This window comes from Anolis carolinensis, chromosome 2 (genome assembly GCF_035594765.1).
Source record: "Anolis carolinensis isolate JA03-04 chromosome 2, rAnoCar3.1.pri, whole genome shotgun sequence".
Lineage (NCBI taxonomy): Eukaryota > Metazoa > Chordata > Lepidosauria > Squamata > Dactyloidae > Anolis > Anolis carolinensis.
The window spans coordinates 260,485,555-260,499,866 of NC_085842.1; the positions used below are offsets into that span (position 1 = coordinate 260,485,555).

At 39.6% G+C, this 14,312-nt stretch overlaps 1 protein-coding gene across 2 annotated transcripts in view; it reads right to left on the reverse strand.

The window, feature by feature from the left end:
- Positions 1 to 14,312, reverse strand: part of gramd2b (GRAM domain containing 2B) — a 55,271-nt gene that overhangs the window by 30,159 nt on the left and 10,800 nt on the right. Inside the window, exon 1 of one of the 2 annotated variants that reach the window (XM_008114076.3) lies at positions 8,267 to 9,714. The exons of the other annotated variant lie outside the window; for it this stretch is intronic. Within the exon in view, the coding sequence (XP_008112283.2) occupies positions 8,267 to 8,355 (89 nt within the window). The 5' untranslated portion in view covers positions 8,356 to 9,714. Of the gene's footprint in view, positions 1 to 8,266; positions 9,715 to 14,312 lie in introns of those variants that run through there. 2 annotated transcript variants of the gene reach the window in all.

Consider the following 14,312-nt stretch of genomic DNA (forward strand, 5'->3'; position numbering starts at 1 on the left):
TGGACTTCCCCCAAACTTCGTTGGATGATCCTTGGTTTAAGTATGATGAGATCAGAAGAATAACTTCTCCCTGTTCACTTTTTCCACATCTTGCACCATTTTTGACCCCTGTCATCATTTTGGTTTTCTTCACCTACTTTTTTTTAAGGCTAAAATATCGTAACTTTTCACATGTGCTGAGTTTCCATCTGCTGTTATTTGAGTTTCTAAATGGGATTGCAGGCCTGCTTGTGTGTTTTGGCAGAGTTGATTTGTTCTGCTCACATGACAAGAACCGAGCCTGATTAGCAAATTAGCAGGATTGATAACAGAGGCTAATTAGCAGTCTTTCTGTTTGAAATGTTTCAGTTGCTGAGTACAGTGTGGGGAGAGAAAGAATATTTTCAGTTGTCCTTAAAATTATCAACAAAACAAATGAAAACCAATGAGATTTACAGCAATATGTAAAAGAGAAATTTTTACTTTTGCTTCTCCTGTTTCTAGGACCTCAGTACCATAAAGGCACCAGATTTCATCTGATCTTGGGAGTACTTGGATGGAAGACTGCCAATGAATACCAGGTGCTGTAGGCTATAGTTCAGAGGAAAGAACTGACAAAATAATTTCTGAAACCTTATAACATTCATAGGGTCACGATAAGTGACAGGTGACTTGAAGGCATATAGGCAAACTTCTGTTGCTTCCCGTTTTGTTTTTGTTTGATGATTACCCGTATCGCTCTCATCCACTTTCTCAACTTTGTTTTTGTATTGTTCTTTATTTTTTTTGCACTACAAATAAGATATGTACAGTGTACATAGGATTTTTTTTGTGTTTTTTCTCTCCAAATTATAGCCTGCTCCCCAAAGTGACAACCATGAACTGGCCCTCTGCTTAAAAAGTTTGAGGATGTCTGCTTTATAGAATTTTATACAAATTAATTGCATAATGTATATCAGTGGTTCTCAAAGAGTGCTCCAGGGAGCCCTTAGGGCTCCAAGAAGCACAGTTAGGGGCTCCACACTTCCCTCCCCTATTATTATTATTATGACAAAGGCTGTATGGCCATCTGTTGGGGTGCTTTAGTTGTGCTTTTCCTGCCTGGTAGAAGGGGGTTGGATTGGATGGCCCCTGGGGCCTTCCACTGAAATACTGCAAGTTACAGGGAGAGATCTACTCCCTTGTTCAAGGAGCTCCACTGGCTGCCGTTCATCTTCCGGTCCCAATTCAAGGTGCAGACCATCACCTATAAAGCCCTAAACGGTTTGGGACCCACCTATCTTCGTGATCGTATCTCCTACCATAAACCTGCCCGATCTCTTCAATCATCTGGGGAGGCCCTCCTATCGCCACTGCCTATATCCCAGGGCCGCCTTGTGGGTACTAGGGAGAGGGCCTTTTCTGCTGTGGCCCTCCGACTATGGAATTCACTGCCCATTGAGATTAGGCAAGCTCCCACTCTATTAGCTTTTAAAAAAGACTTAAAAAATGGCTCTTCCGTTGTGCTTTTGGAGTGTAACTGTCATATACTCCTTTTTGTTACTCCCCTCCAACATCTATCCTCTAGATTGTTCCACTTTCGTATGTCCCTGTTCCCCGTGGTTTTTATTCCTTTGTCTCTCTCACCCCGAGTTTTATCTTTGTGTTCATGCGGCCCGCCCTTGTTTTTACTGTTTCTTTGACTTTGTGCTGTAATGTATATTATTATCTATTGTATTAATTGTGCTATGATATGTTGTTTTTATATTTTGTTATATTGTATTGCTCTGGGCATGGCCCCATGTAAGCCGCCCCGAGTCTCCGTTGGGGAGATGGTGGCGGGGTATAAATAAAGTTTTATTATTATTATTGGTTAAAATTGTAAATATTTTAATTTTAAATATTGTTTTGATTTTCTTTATTTCCTTTTTTACACTACAAACGAGATATGTGTAGTGTACATAGGAATTTCTGTGGTTCTGCGGCTGAAAAAGTTTGAGAACCCCTAATGTACATAATAGGATGAACAGTGAGAATTTCCTTTTATTTATTAACTGTATCAGTGCCTTGGACAGTCTATAAGAAAGGTCTGTACATTAAAAAGAAAGTTCACATATCTAACATTAACCAATTTTACAGTAAAAACAGTTGTGATCTATGACTTTTGTACGTGCTCTGCAATTCTTGCATGCTATCTCTGGCTTTGATATCTGGTATGAGATTTCCATGCAGTGAATAACATTTGAATGCTATTCCAAACACAGAGAGATTTCAGAGGGCTTTTGATCTGAAATTGGCCACTGGCCAGCTTCTCTCCCTGCTGTTTCTTTAACTGATGCATGTTCTGTAGAAATTTATCTAGTGAAGTTTTCCTGTTATGTCATCTCTGCATTAAGAAGTGCATTGTGGGCTAAATATCTTTATGCCATGAAATTACAGAGTAATCCCTATCATTAGGCAAAGTGGGCACCTATCAAAAGTGGCAGGCATTGAAGTGATGGCATCAAAAGGATGCCATCCCCATGTGGCTTGCTCTGTGGCACTTAAACCACCCTCCTGTACATAGATGCAGTAGAATGTAGTTTTGACACCACCGTTGAAATAAGATTTAATTGTTAGTGTCAAGAGCTTTTTACATGGATTGAAGAAGGGACGTATGAGGGAAAGCTGTCACCTTGTCAATTGTCTCTGATGATCAAAATGTTTGGGGCTGGCTGATAAAGGCCCAAGAAACAAGACAGAAACCATTTCACCCTGTATACTTGTGCCCCTTTATCTACTGGTCTGATTCATAAGCTTTCAGCACAGAAACATTTCAGACCTCTGGCAAAGAATGATCTGTAAATTTTCTGATTATACACTGGCCAGAGAGAAAGGGCAGAGGAATGTTAGAAAAAATGTGAGAAAGGAGAAAGGGGGAGAGAAAGAGAGAATGGAGTAACTCCACATTGCTTTTTTCAGCTCTTGCCCTTTAGGGCCATGTTCCTCTGTGACACATGTTGTACTCATGCCATGCCATGATGAGCCTTGATATAAAGAAGGATGCTCCTAAATACATTTGGGTCCATCATACTGCTTATAAATACTTCTGAATAAAGCATCAATTGTTAGTTCCACTGTGCTAAACAGAGAACTTAAAATGCAACTTACTGTGTGTCTACTCAAAATATATTGAATTCATTTTGGCTTATAACAGTATGGAAAACTCTTTCAAACCATTTGGGAGAAATAAATAATTAGAGACAAATGGCATATCTCCAGAACTATTTCAAACTATAAAGATGAAATCCATTCAAATTCTAACAAAAAGATTGTGAACAAATGCAAAAAACAAAATAACCCACCACAGAAAGTCCCCAAGAAAGGAGACACCAGAACTACAGTAACTGAATTATTGCATTGATCTCCCATGCAAGCATCCTGATACTCAAGACTCTATAATAAAGACTTTTATCATACATGGAGTAAGATATGCCAGATGTACAAGCTGAGTTCAGAAAAGGAGGTGGCTCTGGGCATAACAGTCTGCCCCAAAGAATTTCAAAAAGTAATCAACCTGGGCTTTATAAATCAGAGCAAAGTCTTTGATTGTGTAGATCCCAAAAATATGGTTTGCTTTACAAGAAATGTGTGTGCCACAAAATCTGATTGTCCTGATAATGTACTCAGTACAAGAGGCCACAGTCAGGACACAATATAGAAAAACAGAATAAGACACAGGCCCCATCTATACTACCATATAATGCAGTTTCAGAATGCAGATTAACTGCATTGAACTGGATTATATGGCAATGTAGATTCATATAATCCAGCTCAGCGCAGTTCAGTCTGCATTATATGAGTCTACACTGACCATATAATGACGTTCCAACTGCATTCTATGGCAGTGTAGATGGAGCCTCAGATTTCGAATGTCAACTATGTAGGAACTAGATAAGATCCTCAAGATAGGACTTCATTACATTGAGCTGGAGAAAATGAGGGAAAGCGGAGAAAAGGGTGGAGTTTCATGGGGTTCTGTCTTTAAAGAAAATGAAGAATTTAGTCATTCCCATCACAGTAAGATTGCCTCCTCCAGCCTCTAATTCAAACATCCGTTTAATTCCCATCACATGGGCAAACAATGACTCCTCCCATTTCAAGGATACCAGTACACTTTTAAAAGCAGGCATCTTTTAAGGCAGCACTGCCTTCAAGACCCCTTCACTAAAACAGAATCACCTTTCTTAAGATGGAACTTTCCCTGGGGTCATTTGCACTGAAATTTCCTCTCATTGTCCCTCCAGGTTTTTATTTGTCTCTAGAAAAAAATCACCCCAGATTGTAGGAAGTGGTTTTAAATTAACCCTAATCTTTTCCCAAACCTCTGCATTGGTGATCTGGGGAAATGGGCATTTTGACTCCTCCCACACACAGTGTCATCATTTTATTTACAAACGGACAACAAAAGCAGGCAACAAGGATTAACATCACAAGGGGAAATTTGCCATTTTGCCCCTCTTTATGCCAGGAATTTAAAACTAAGTTGATTGCCAACTATCTTAGGAAAAACCAACAGTTTAGAAATGGCAAAATACCTTACCCCACAGTTGAAGCTTGTGTTATGTAAGGGCAACATGGGTTGCCCTTACATTAAATGTGTAGAAACACTGATTTTATTGTGCTTGATGAAGTCCATCAAAATATACAGTTAGCCCTCCACATCGACTGATTCTGCATCCATGACTTGAAAATATTCCTCCTTCTCAAACCCCTCCCAAAACCACCCCAAACCAAACTTTGATTTTTGCTATTTTACGCAAGACAATTTTATTATACCACTGCAGTGTATCCATGAATTTTGGCATCCCGGGGAGTCCTGGAACCAAACCTCAGTGGATACCAAGAGCCACTATATAATTAAATGCCAAAGTCAGAATCATCCATGTCATAGGGTTTCTGATTTCCATGAATGGTTGTAAAATCTGGTTAGTGAAGACAACTGACAGGAAAAGAATCAACTCATGTGAAATGTGGTGCTGGGGGTAAGTTCTGTGGATACCACAGACTACTAAAAAGAAAATAAATGGGTCTTAGAGCAGGTCAGGCCTGAACTTTCAGTAGAAGCAAAGTTCACTAAAACTGAGTCTGCCACAGTTTGGACATATCGTGGGACAACATAACTCATTAGGAAGGGTGACTAAATTTGATAAGGTGGAAGGCAGTAGGAAAAGAGGGAGATAGCACTACAGATGGATTGAATCATTCAAGGAAGTCACAGACCTGATCAGGGTAACTCATAACTGAATGCCTCTCATTCATAGAATGATTCCAGCTTTGACAACAACGAATGGCAACGAAGTATATAAAGAATTACAGACTGATGGTTTTTATCTTGAGTATATCCTATTTGGTACCGTTTGCCCAGTATCCCCTCCCCCACATCACAATGCTGCAAATATTTCTCAGTTTCTTTAACGAAGTATTAAGCTGAGTGTCACCAAACAGAATCGTAGAATCATAGAATAATAGAATCATAAAGTTAGAAGAGACCACAAGGCCATCCAGTCCAATTCCCTGTCAGAATCTCTGTTTGCTAGTGATTCTTATTTCAGTGTGGTGGTGAGACTAAGTTTTAGAACAAACCTTGAAGGAGCTGGACAACATGCTTATCTATTTTAGGAGTAGGATTTATCCTTTACTTCCCAGTCTAAGTAACAGTTGACATGGAATGAACCACCTGTTGATCAAACCACATTTAGGTCATGCTGTTGCATGATCAAAATTTGTGTGTTTGTGTCTGAGTGTAGTTCCAAGATGATATAAAAGCTTAGTTGTGTATTTGGTTCACTGCACAACCCGCCAGGAAAAATATAAGAGGAATATTGCGAGCAAGCAAGCACTTGCCACTTAAAATGACCCTTGGAATGGAACTAGTGATCGCCAGAGCAAAAGGCATGATTTGTTGTACTTTAAAGTTTAAAAGCTTGCCTCTCTCTACCTCATGCTATAACTTCATCTGGACTGGACACAGAGGTGGCAACTCAATTTAATTGACCATAAGTTACACAACAACAGCAGGACAAATGACTAAATTTAAGAGATACTATTTAGTTCTCCACATTCACAGAGTGAAATTGACCTTCAAGTGACAGACTTTTATATGGTGACTTGCCTAAGCCAAATATGTTAGGCATTTATACTCTTTAGGGCCTTTTGCAGAGAAGTGAAAGCTTTCTGCGTGACAGATTTTATCTAGAGAGGAAGGCAAGGATGACAAGAGCAAGTGGGAAAAGCAGCTGACAGGCCGACCAGTATGCTATGAATATTCTGACTCTTTTGCTGGCACTATCACTCAGGCATATCCCTGAATTGGATGAAGGGAAAGAGAAAATTGTAGAAAGTGACAAGTATGATTGCCTCTATGAACACCACACCTGCTGTCAGGTTCAACATCCATATTTCAAAATATTCTCAGTCTATTTTAGCTAGGCTTGTTGGGAGCTATAGTCCAAAAATACCTGGATATTTGTACATTTTCCACCCTTGGTATATACCCTAGTATCCTTTGCTTGTGACACTCACCTGCTTTTCTAAAATTATGAATTTGATTAATCTTTCTTGTCCCATACCTTCCCTCTCTTACTCTTTTGGATTTGTTCAACATTTGTGGTTTGTGGTCTTCCTTGCTTTATTTACTTCAGCTTCCGCATTCAGTGCTTAAAGTATGGGGAAACTAAATGGTGAGATAGTTCCATCATATTTTGAGAAAGTCTTAGCTATCATTTTTTAGAATTGGGGAGCATGATTTGATTAAAGTTTAGAAGGTATCAGGGATGATATTGGAAACTTTAAATACCCCCCTCACCTTGGTGCTTATTACATGTTTTGAAGAATGGATGCTCAAGCACGTCCAATTGTCAATCCAAGATATCTCCCCCTTTCACTTTCTTGCATCTTCAAGAACTCACAAGGTTGATCTTTTGAGGAATTGAGCTTCCAGAACCTTGTGCCACCTTGAGCTATTGAAGAATAACTATCCCCTTTTAGGGAGCCCAAATGTCAGGCCTGTTCTACTTTACTTTCATTGGATGTGATATTGCAGGCACGAGCTTTAGCAGGATGCTTTTCAGTACCTCTCATGCTTCTAGTCAGGCATAAGATTGGGCTGCCCAAAACCACAGAGATAGGAACTATTTTCAATTATGGAACTTAGCCCAAAAAGGCAAAGTTATCCATTGATTGTAAATCCATTCTAAAGCTTAAAAACAGCCATATAACTTGGGTCAATTGTAGCTTTATGAAACAAATGCCACAATGAGATCTATTATGATTTGCATAGCCATCTGTAGACAATATATTAACATAGATGACATATGTGCTTATTCATTTCTCAGCTGCAATACTAACTTAAACTTGCAGGTGTGAAAGAGACACGAAAAATCAAGAACCAGCCAGCTTTTCTTCAACAATTGTCATCACCGCTTATATAGCATTGACAGAGCTGGTCCAAACATTCAGTACAGAACTATTGAGTGTCAATGTGTTGTCGAAGGCTTTCATGGCCGGGATCACAGGGTTGTTGTATGTCTTTCGGGCTGTGTGGCCATGTTCCAGAAGCATTATCTCCTGCCATTTCGCCCACATCTATGGCAGGCATCCTCAGAGGTTGTGAGTTATATACCTCACAACCTCTGAGGATGCCTGCCATAGATGTGGGCGAAACGTCAGGAGAGAATGCTTCTGGAACATGGCCACACAGCCCGAATGACATACAACAACCCTATTGAGTGTCAGTTACTGATTTATGTACACACCTGTGAGAATGAGATTGAACTAAAAGTTTGCATAATAGCAGCATTACGCACATCCCATTAGAAACACAGCCAGATAATTACACCTTTCAGAATGACTGATCACACCACCCATCACACCATCCATGGTATTGCACCCTTTCTGCAAGAACTGTTACCAATTTTATTATATTGACAGATTACAAAATCATTCTTTCACAAACAAGCACTCCTTTATCTTCAACCCTTTGAATTACATAAATGGTCAGATGGGGCTGTAAATGAAAAAAACAACAACTTATATTGACAGCCTGAGCCATATATTAATTCAAGCAACACACTCCTCTTACATGAGCATCAGAGCTCTACCACTTTGGTTTATACTGTTCTTATAAAGAGAGAATACGATTTTCATGGCAGTCAAGAAGCAGTCACTGACAAACTTTTCAGGAAGTTTTCTCAGTCACAAAGCCTTTCTGTGACAACAGATGAGCAGAGAGCTCTTGTACGCATATATTGCTAGGAAGGATACTTACAGGATTAAGGCAGGTTTTTCTTTTCTGCTGGTCACCCTGACAGGCTTCAGTTCTTCCCCATCATGCTGTAGATCAGTCATTAGCACCATTGGAAGCACTCCTGTCTGTCTTGCTTGCCGACTCCTTTCTTCCCCTCCCACTAGTCCTAGCAATGTTTGAACACGACTCACTCCAAGCCTTTCCTGTGTTTGCCTCCTCCCTCCTGCTAGTCAGAGCACACTGCTTTTCAACTTCAGAATCCAAATGGAAAACAGCTCTCTCCTCTTTGCTCTGCTCTCCCACAAACTAACCTGAGCGAGTTTGAACTGGTGGTGCTGTTGCCTGGCCTTTTACTCTGATGAGGCAAGTAAGGCAAAGGGAGGGGGAAACCCAGGGAAGACACATCCTTCTTCTCAACCCACAAAGTTAGGAGGAAGGGACACACACACATACACACACATGAAAATAAAACCTGTTGAACAAGCTTCTCATCAGAGAGGAAATTATTACTCAAGCACAGGAACACATATTCTAACACTAACTCAATGTTTCTTTTTAACCGGTGAAGTATTAGGTTTCACACACCCTTTTGGATTCAAGAAAGTGATCATAGTAGATTTTGTGTGTATATGTGCCTTTGCGGTACCTGTTGACGTATGGCAACCTCATAAATTTCACAGGATTGTCTTAGGCAAGAAATACTCTGGGATCTTCTGAAATATAGCCTACAGCACCTACTATTCACTCATGGTCACCCATCCAAGGACTGACTATGGCTCTCCCTGCTTAGTTTCCAAGATCAGAAGAGGTCTGGTGAATTTAGGAAATGTTAATTGTCACAAATTAACCAGACAGGAAACAGAGTGGGGTTGTGGCAGAGGGAGAAGGAAGAGAGTTCCACAGCAACTGGCCATGATCCTGACTCCTTATAAGACTTCAAGGGGATGGCTTGTTACCCAGTTTCAATTATTCATACAGGATGTTGGCCTCCTCACGTATTGTCTCCTGGTTACTTAAAAGAAAAGGTCTGATCAATGTTTTATGTGGGAGTTGGAAAAGTGACAAGAGAGAGGAAGGTTAGTGTGAGCGGTCTGTTGATACTAAGCAAACTTGGGCTGTTATTCTTTACTAAATTTATTCTCAAAGGGATCAAAAGTAATGTTCACAATTTACTTCCTATTTGTAGGTGAGGACTTATTCTCTGCAAATCTTATACTTTTTAAAACAGAAAACAAAATATTCTGTGTACATGGTGTTCTAATGTGCATATGTTGTGCTGACCTCATCCACACTCGTCACTTAATCTGGGACCAGTTTAGAGCCTTATGCTTAGGACTGGCCCTCGATTGACTGTGATGGTGACCAAAGCAATTGACCACATTAGTGTCTAGATGGTTCAGCTGGGCCAAGACTCTACCATCCCCATTTGGCCATCCCCTTGTGATCCCTATCACTGTCATTGCCCCTCATTGACCAAGAGCACCTGTGAGTGCCTGGATGTTGTGGTTGCATCTGCTGAGGCCATGACGGTGCACCCGTGAAACCAGCAAGGTAGGGTTAGAGCGATCCTCTCTTTCTTGCTGGCTGTTTGAGCATCCCATTCTGGCCTCACTACATGCAACCACAACTGCCAGATTCTTCTGGGGAGCTCCATGGCAGTTAAAGAATGATGGCAGCAACATGGGGATGACTCATTCTCTTCTCTCTGCTGATCAAGTGAATTTACTAAAACTAGTTTATATATGCAATGGTTTCACAAAGAACTGGAGCAAGCTAAAAAGATATGTTTTTATCTTTTCTCTCTAATGCATATTCACCTACACCAGTTTAAGTGACATTACAGTTCTCTTCTGAAAAAGGGATTCAAAGTACAATTATAATTTTTTCCAAATGAGTTCATCTAATTATTTATAAAATCTGGTACTCTACTGTCCAATTCAAGGACATTCCTACTAGTTTACAGTACAGCAATAGAAAAACTCTTAAATCAAAACAGTGAAAACACCATAAAATCATTAAAGAAACTAACACCCAGAATCCAACCAGCAAGCTAATGCACTGTTGCTTTTGAAAAACTATGTAGAGCTTCTTTTGCTTAAAATATCAACCTGACTTTGCTGAAGAAATTGCAATTTGAAATTGGTCATATATCATAACATGCCATTTTTCACGGCTTGTTTTTCTAGTATGTGGTTTCTATTAAAGTTATTCATACTCCACTCTTTCATTGGGCAGTATATTCTTCCTCATCTAAATGCATGTTATTTTAAGATTTAAAAAGGAGGAAGCTGGTAAATTTACTCTAAGCTTTACCCCAGACATTAAAGAAACTATCCAAGGTACTGGATAAGGAAAGGTAAAGGTTTTCCCCTGACGTTACGTCCAGTCATGTCTGACTCTAGGGGTTGGTGCTCATCTCCATTTCTAAGCCGAAGAGCCGGCGTTGTCCGTAGACACCTCCAAGGTCATGTGGCCGGCATGACTGCATGGAGTGTGTTACCTTCCCGCTGGAGCGGTACCTATTTATCTACTTACATTGGCATGTTTTTGAACTGCTAGGTTGGCAGGAGCTGGAGCTAACAGCGGCCACTCACGCTGCTCCCGGGGTTTGCTTTAACACACTTTGCCAACGGGCTCCTAAAGGTACTGGTTGGCATTCTCAAACTAGGACCAGTATCATATTAGCATGTGGCTGCCTCCTGCAGAATTCTGGGGCTTGTAGTCTAGTGAAGGGGCTTTTAAAATGCTCAGCCAGAGAGGTCCTGGGTCTCACTAAACTCCAGGCCCCAGAATTCTGAAGGAAGGCAGCCACAGGATTTCAGATGGGATGCTAAGCCCCATGTCTAGCTCCTTTAACATCTGAAGTGAAACTTGGAGCTAATTCACTGGCCCACTAATAGAAGACACCAGATACCAGTTATCTTTCACAAAATTATTCTTATACACTTGATGTATAGATATATTTAACATATATGCCACTTTGCACATGTAGTCTCTAAAATGCCTTTCTGTTTCAGAATGCTGCCTTTTGTTTTACTCCACAGGATAGAGAAATTGTTCTACTTCAGAGCTTGGGAAATTGTTTGGGAGTCACGGAATCCCCCAGTCAGGCTTGTCTTTTTAATTATCTGAATGTTCCAAAAAGCCTTCTGTCTGAGACTGCTGCACACCTCCTCCTCAGCATGTTGGAAACTATCTTGGATGCCTCAAGATCTCCAGTGAACAAATTGAACACAGTTGCATAAAAGAGTCTTTAGTAAGTTCAGGACCTGTCTACTGTTGTTTAATCCGTCCTTATCCTTTTGCCCCACAAAGAACTTTGAAACTTAAAAGTGTATTCAGCTGCCTGCTCTTAGTCCAATAAAAGAGATTATGCTAGTTTATTTTATCTCAGTAATGTATGCACATAGATATAATGAATTCACATAGATAGTGTTTCCATACATCTTTTTTCTAACTTCAAGGAAGCAAATATCACAAACAGCATATTTACAGGCATTTTGCATATGCTCCCTCTGTGAAAAATATGTACACAACTCTACTACCACAACCAGGAAATGGTGAAAAAAATATACTGTATGACTGGCACTGTGCACCAGTCTTTTATCTAAAACCCAACAGTCTGTTTGGGAAGAAAAGAAATAAATGCAGTTAATTGAGTTGTTTTTGATTTACCAAAATATAGATTAGCACTGGTTCTCAGAGGAGATTACATAGCCCTAGTTGCTAATTCTGTTTTTTGTTCCAAAGGAAAAATTGATTCTTTTAGTTCACCCACATGACTTCCTCTTTTGGAGGGCCTTCTCACATAAGGCAGTCAAAGCGAAACTGCATCAGGGCAATAGTGGTTTTGGTGATGGCTTAGTGCATGATGTTGTCACTCTTCAGTTGTCACATAGGAGATGGCTTTAAAAATTATTATTTTTTTCTAGTTGGAAAAAATCCATGAATTATATCCCTTCCTTCTTATGTTGCAGAATTATTTCCCTTGCAAAAGTTTAGTTGTGCATTTAATCCAATATTAGGTGGTCAAGGGCAGACTAATGGGCATGCCTTGGGTGGGGAAAGATTAGATGACATAATAATATGAACAGTGGTGGGTGTCAGAGGATGGTGCTCAGCCCAAAAGTCAAGCCTTTCCTCTTAAATTTGGGGGAAGCTCTGGCAACTGGGGTGCGGGGTGGGTAGCTGCATTGTTCCTTTGCTGGAGATGGGTGAACGTTTGGAGGAAGAGCAGTGTTATAACATTATACTGGCTTTGTACGTAGCAACACCACAATGATGTCTAATATTGGGGTGGGCAATCTGTGTATGTTTGTGTGCCAAACACTAAAAAGGGGCAGGGATATAATGTCTTCAAAATACATGGCTTTAGTGCAAGCAGACACTGCAATCCCACAGTGGTTCTGAAAGTGTGGTAGAAAAAAAGCAATCTTGCTTGAATAGCATTTCATAGACAGCACATTTGTAGTAGGAGGGGAGACTCATGTGATAAGGCTCTGGGTCTTATATTTTGTCTTGTACAGAAATGAATCCCTGCACTACAGTCTTTCTGTACTATTCAAGACATGAGAAACCTCTCAAAGATTAGGCCTGTCAATTTTAGATAGGGCTGTGCTACCAGAAGAATCAGTAGAGGATTGGAAGGTTTTTATTTCTCTTTTTAAAAACCACACTCCTGATTTTTGTTAAGTGAACTGAAGTACTCACAATTTAAAGTATTAATGTTTTAATGTGACCTTATGCTTTAAGCCCACAGAGTCTTATAAAAGATAAATAGGAAATTGAGTGGTTGCCAATGCGGATGGAAAATCTTCTCAAACTGTAAGCTTTTATTCAGTGGCCAGATCTTGTTACGCAAGTATGAAGCTGTATTATTATGTAGTCTTAATAGCCTATGTATTATGGATGTAGTGAGACATCTCTTTGAAAAGCAAATGCACCACAATTGAAACACACTATTCATTCAAGCAATCCACACCATAAAGAGCAATCTAGATGATTAACAAAATTGCATTTCCCTCCTTAGTGTGACATTCTAGCCCTGATCTACCACCAGCAGTGCCAGGGCTGTAGCCGGGTTAAATTTAAAATTTAAATTTTCATGTTAAAAAAACCCCTGGTTTACTCATGAATTTTAACTGGATAACCAACTCCCCATGCTAAGTCTATGAGATGCAAAAAATATATATTAAGAGTCCCTATAGAAATACAAGCACTATCTCAAGCAAATATTGACAGGCTTGTAAAACTTTCAACTCCCTCCCCCCCCCCATTTTTTTTTCTGGCTACGGCCCTGAGTAGTACTGAGTATCATCATGAGCAAACCCCACTAGTTATATTATAGTAACATTTTCTTGTTAAATTTGGATCTATTCCTCTAATTTTCCACTGACTTCTGAAATCCTAATGATTTCAATATGATCTTTTCTCATTTACTCTGAATATAAGGAAACATTGTGTTTCTTGGTTTTCCCACACATTGGTGCAACTTAGGAAAGAACACATGGCCTCTCTGTCAATCTTCCTAACATACGTAGAATTTGATCTTTGTAAAAAAAAAACATGGGCAAATAAAATAATGAATAGACTTAAGCAACTCTCCTATGAAGAAAGAGTTATAATATTTCAGAGTTTTCAGATGGGGAGGGGAGCAAATAAGGGAAAACATGATAATATTGCAATTTAAGGAGAAATTAGAAAGCCTGATTTTTTTTCTCTTTCACATAATAACAGAATCTGAAATTTAATGGTGAGAAGTTTGGGACTCCAAAATGATGGAATCTGCTTTAGTAAGATGAGGTGATGACTTTAAGGACAGTTCAAAAAGGAGATTAAATAGAATCATAGAATAATAGACTTGAATGAACACAACAACAATTATCCTAATTAACTCAACTATCTCATCAGTGAAAAGCAGGACCCCATTTCCCATTCAAATGCTGGTAAGTTTATTTTGTTAAAATTGTTCTTCATTTTAAATAAAATCATAGAATCATAGAGTTGGAAGAGACCACATGGACCATCTAGTCCAACCCCATCATGCAAGAAAAGTACAATCAAAGTA